The following is a 5,839-nucleotide window of genomic DNA, read 5'->3' as shown; positions in this document are numbered from 1 at the left end:
TGTAATTTCTGGACAAGACTAAGCCCTCGTGCCTAATGTCATGCTTTCACCACAAAATGCACGATTTGGCAAAAAAAGACCATTAATTAGCAGCTCCACTACACAAGTAAAAACCATTATCCAGGCTTTGACTACTGCCATACCATAGCCAACAATGGTTTTTACTATGCAAGGTGATGACCCTTGTCTTTGACCTATGTGTTAATTCCTAGTACTGAAAAACACACGGAAATAACATGCACATTGTGTGAAAAGCATCAAGACTTTATGTGAATGTCATTTTTTGTGTGTTTTTCAGTGCCACACATTTTTATTAACCCATAGGTCAAGACAAGGGTCAAGATGGAGATCACTTTGTGTAGTAAAACTGGCAAGATTGTTACCAAGCTGGTGTCTCCAAGTGATACATTTTAAACTTACCTCCGGTTGGTACTTCTCCCTGGTGGTGTGAATTCTTCTTCTGGCCACTGCTGCCCTTCTTCTTTGACCCCACATGCACCTCATCCTCATGATCGACATCCTCATGTAGTGGTTCATCCATTGGAGCTTCTGAAAAGCAAATAAGGATCATGCATTTCTCAACAAATAGTACCTGACAATTGACATCCTGTAGATAATGTACAAAGCTTCATTTCCAGCAGGCATAAAACATTAGACTACTATACATGGTAATGGAAAAAAACATGTTCTAACTTCAGAGGAAAAAAAGATTACAGAGGAGACCATTTCAGAGTTAATTTACCCAAACATGTTCTAAAAGGCTTGATAGACTGAAGAAAACAAATACCTTCTTCTTCCTCTACACGGATCTCATCAAGACTGCTTCCAGCCAGGCTCGACAGGTTTCCCTTTTCCATCTGAAGTAGCACCTTCAAAACCTTTGCGACCTGTAGTGTTTGCTCCGGGAGGCGATAAAACTCCCTATGAACCCTGATATCATGACCCATGAAATTAGCCAGTATGTCCTGCTCATGATCCTTCAAGTTCATTACTTGTGCAACAGTGCAGATGTGCTTACGTAAACGAGTTGACCTAAGGTACTCAGGCTTGCTAGCTCCACATGTTTACGAAGAACATTAGAACCTTTGATATGGCCTAGGGAACTCTGGACTGGAAACATGAATTTATTTCCATTCATTACACCAGCCTGTTCTCTTTTGCACTTGAGAAGGTCCATACTTTGTTTCAAGTCCTCTGTCAGGAGTACTGGTACAGTCCTTCCTCTCTTCCCGACGATCTCCATGCGCCAGACAATTTTGCACAACTCCTTCTCCCACCCTGACAAGCCTTCCATCATGATGCCTTCTTCACCTTTCTTACACTTATCAAAGTCGGACAACTTCATTTTGGACACCTCACCAGATCTCTTCCTGTTGAACACAAAAACTGAAGTCAAAGTCACTTCAGCCAACTGTCTGTAGACATCTTTTACATGTGCTACATCTACCGGGTTGCACAGCTTTTTCTTCTCCTGTTCTACCTGTCCTTTCAGGTATGATGTAAGCTTGACAACATCACGTGTCACAGATATTTTGGATTGTTTCTCTTGTTTTCAGTCAATGTCCTTAGTGCATGAGTTGAAACCATGTCTTCCCAGTTAAGGTCACACAGCTTAATAAATGCTGCAGCTCTTTTTTCAAGGGCCTCATCCTCATTGCTGATGGCTTCTCCCAGGAGAATTCCAGCAGCTTTTTTCAGTGTGTGCCCAATTTTTAGGGCCAGGCTTGGGGTGCGGAAGAGATGACTGTTCTCATCAAATCCTGCCGTTTTTCTTGTTGCAGATATTACATCATGAAACTTCCGAGGGTGGATAAGATCTTTCAGTGATGCATTCTTTTCATGTGTTTTTTCTCTGTACGTCAGAACCATTCTACCAACTTCACGAAGTTTCCCCCTAACATTGGAAAATTGTTCTTCATCATGACCCAACTTGAAGGTAAGTTTTTCGGCCAACTTTCTTACGAGTGGGTCTCCCTTTTTGCAACAGGAAACCCCTTCTTCATCTTCCCTGAGGCCTGCATACATTTTCTGCACCTTTTCACTCCTATCAGACGTAGGGAGCATACATCTGCCTAATCTGACAAAATCTCGCCTCTTCTTCTTTCTTGGCGGTTGATCCTCATTCTCATCATTCTCCTGATCTTCCCTTACCTTACAGCCATGTTTCCAGAGGTCCCCTTTGGCAAAGTAACCTTTGCAATCACTGCAGGGCAAGTAGTGTCTGTAGTCTGCTTCAAAGTTAGGCCTGTAAACTGGTATGATTGTACCTTTATTCATAAGGAGTACTTCAGCATTGTGATGGTAATTGCCCAGATTTCTTATTCTGGTTAGCCTTTTTTCCTTTAACTTCAGATCTGTGGTGGCTATCCACTGAATGACTTGTGGCTCCTGTTTATGTGCTTTCACTTCCCTAAGATGTCGCGGTAGTTTCATCTGATATGTATGGCAAAAGGGGCAGTATGCACCTTTATCCCACTTCCGTTTGCCTTTGTTATTGTCGGTACGCATAACCTTTATGGAAGTAGTATCAGTGCTATCAGCAGTTTGAGGACCAACTGAGGATGAATCATCAACAGTTTCACTGGTCGACTCTGCACTGTTGTTATTGGCCAACACTCTCCTTTGAGGCAAGGGTATAACACAGAACTCCTCCGACAAAGAATCAGACTCAAGTACAAAGCTTTCATCCGAATCAGAAGCAGTATCTACTGATTCACTTTCATAATTAGGATCATTATCATCAAATTGTGTCGATGTGACCATGCTTTCAACGTCACTTAATGTAGCTTCAACACTGGCAGCTGCTTCCCTATCAATACCTGACTGACCACAACTGGTAACAGCTTCATTTATTGAAATATGACCTGCTGCTTGACTACTGTCGACAACTACTTCACTGCTATGAAAAGCTGACTGACCACAACTAGCAACTTCACTGACTGCAGTCTCATGAACTGAGTGGCCACAACTTCCAACAACTTCACTGACTGGATGATCACATATTGCTGCAACTGCACTGACTGGTTCATCACAACTTGCTGCAACATCAATGATTTGTTGGCTACTTGTGACAACTACTTCACTCGTATGAAAAGCTGACTGACCACAGCCGGCAACTTCACTGACTGCAGTATCAAGAACCAAGTGACCACAACTTCCAACAACTTCACTGACTGATTGATCACATCTTGCTGCAACCTTTTGATCACAACTTGCTGCAACTTCTTTGACTGGTTGATCACAACCTGCTGCAACTTCACTGACAGGTTGATCACAACCTGCTGCAACTTCACTGACTGGTTCACAACTTGCTGCAACTTCACTGACAAGTTGATCACAACTTCCTGCAACTTCACTGACTGGTTCATCACACCTTGCTGCAACTTCACTGACTGGTTCACAACTTGCTGCAACTTCTTTGACTGGTTGATCACAACCTGCTGCAACTTCACTGACTGGTTGATCACAACCTGCTGCAACTTCACTGACTGGTTCACAACTTGCTGCAACTTCACTGACTGGTTCATCACAACTTGCTGCAACATCAATGATTTGTTGGCTACTTGTGACAACTACTTCACTCGTATGAAAAGCTGACTGACCACAACTAGCAACTTCACTGACTGCAGTCTCATGAACTGAGTGGCCACAACTTCCAACAACTTCACTGACTGGATGATCACATATTGCTGCAACTGCACTGACTGGTTCATCACAACTTGCTGCAACATCAATGATTTGTTGGCTACTTGTGACAACTACTTCACTCGTATGAAAAGCTGACTGACCACAGCCGGCAACTTCACTGACTGCAGTATCAAGAACCAAGTGACCACAACTTCCAACAACTTCACTGACTGATTGATCACATCTTGCTGCAACCTTTTGATCACAACTTGCTGCAACTTCTTTGACTGGTTGATCACAACCTGCTGCAACTTCACTGACAGGTTGATCACAACCTGCTGCAACTTCACTGACTGGTTCACAACTTGCTGCAACTTCACTGACAAGTTGATCACAACTTCCTGCAACTTCACTGACTGGTTCATCACAACTTGCTGCAACTTCACTGACTGGTTCACAACTTGCTGCAACTTCTTTGACTGGTTGATCACAACCTGCTGCAACTTCACTGACTGGTTGATCACAACTTCCTGCAACTTCACTGACTGGTTCATCACAACTTGCTGCAACTTCACTGACTGGTTCACAACTTGCTGCAACTTCTTTGACTGGTTGATCACAACCTGCTGCAACTTCACTGACAGGTTGATCACAACCTGCTGCAACTTCACTGACTGGTTCACAACTTGCTGCAACTTCACTGACAAGTTGATCACAACTTCCTGCAACTTCACTGACTGGTTCATCACAACTTGCTGCAACTTCACTGACTGGTTCACAACTTGCTGCAACTTCTTTGACTGGTTGATCACAACCTGCTGCTACTTCACTGACAGGTTGATCACAACCTGCTGCAACTTCACTGACTGGTTCACAACTTGCTGCAACTTTACTGACAAGTTGATCACAACTTCCTGCAACTTCACTGACTGGTTCATCACAACTTGCTGCAACTTCACTGACTGGTTCACAACTTGCTGCAACTTCTTTGACTGGTTGATCACAACCTGCTGCAACTTTACTGACTGGTTGATCACAACCTGCTGCAACTTCACTGACTGGTTCACAACTTGCTGCAACTTTACTGACAAGTTGATCACAACTTCCTGCAACTTCACTGACTGGTTCATCACAACTTGCTGCAACTTTATCAGTGACTGGTTCATCACAACTTGCTGCAACTTCACTGACTGGTTCACAACTTGCTGCAACTTCACTGACTGGTTGATCACGACTTGATGCAACTTCACTGACTGGTTGATCACGACTTGATGCAACTTCACTGACTGGTTCATCACGACTTGATGCAACTTCACTGACTGGTTCATCACGACTTGATGCAACTTCACTGACTGGTTGATCATGACTTGATGCAACTTCACTGACTGGTTGACTACAACTTGCAGCTTCACTGTCTGCAGTCCAAATGGCTGGCTGACCTCCACTGATTTCAGTGGAACAACTGACCTTAGCTTGTTCTTTGGTGGTGGCTTGAGACACACTTGGTTGCTTCTGTTGTGAGGCTGTTCTCCACCAAAGTCCCTTCACTTGATAATCGTACCTTAATTCCTCTCCCTGTTTTATGTCTCTCAGGGCAAACAAGCAAAGATGAGCTGTTGGACCAACCTCTATTTTTGTAATTTTTACATTGCATGCCTTGTGACGTTGCAGCGCATCATTAACAAGACGGGCAAGACTGGAGTTTGTAGTTGCATCAATACTATAAAGAGAAACAACATCTGATTAGATGGGACATGCAAACATGATAGATCTGTGGTTTTGTACACGCTTATACTTTTGACCCAGTTGTGTTCATTCTTACGATGTAGATGATAAGAATTCACCTGTGATGGGGGACTGTCCTCAGTTTGTAACATACATACGGGTCTGAAAAGTTACCGATATAGAGATATCTGCAGTTCAGGTGATTCCAATACAATAATATGGCAGAGGTTTTTCATCAATTAAACCATGTTTCCCTACCCAAATATTTCATAAAGCATGTCACTCCTAAACCAGGAAATGAGTGTTCGAAAATTGGAAAAGGGATAATTTCCTCGAAAATACCATTTTGTGTGAGTTTATCTTGGACCAAGAGTATAAAAGTAATACAAGATTTGCAATGAAAAGGGGAGCAATACCCATTTAAGTTGGTACATAATGACCCCGTTTGTCTTTGCACCACACCAAAAAACTTAGTCTGAAGCACGAG

General features: G+C 43.0%; 1 protein-coding gene across 1 annotated transcript; it reads right to left on the bottom strand.

The window, feature by feature from the left end:
• Positions 1-988: 988 nt before the first annotated feature.
• LOC119727793 lies at positions 989-4,922 on the bottom strand. Its single transcript, XM_038199858.1, has 3 exons — positions 4,591-4,922; positions 2,477-4,168; positions 989-1,370 (listed from the first exon to the last, which is right to left on the bottom strand). The coding sequence occupies exons 1-3, from the start codon at positions 4,920-4,922 to the stop codon at positions 989-991; spliced, it is 2,406 nt and encodes an 801-aa protein (XP_038055786.1).
• Positions 4,923-5,839: the final 917 nt, after the last annotated feature.

The sequence above is a fragment of the Patiria miniata genome, unplaced genomic scaffold (genome assembly GCF_015706575.1).
Source record: "Patiria miniata isolate m_02_andy unplaced genomic scaffold, ASM1570657v1 HiC_scaffold_20, whole genome shotgun sequence".
NCBI lineage: Eukaryota > Metazoa > Echinodermata > Asteroidea > Valvatida > Asterinidae > Patiria > Patiria miniata.
The sequence above is the reverse complement of the archived record's forward strand: the minus strand, read 5'-3'. Positions and strand labels throughout refer to the sequence as shown.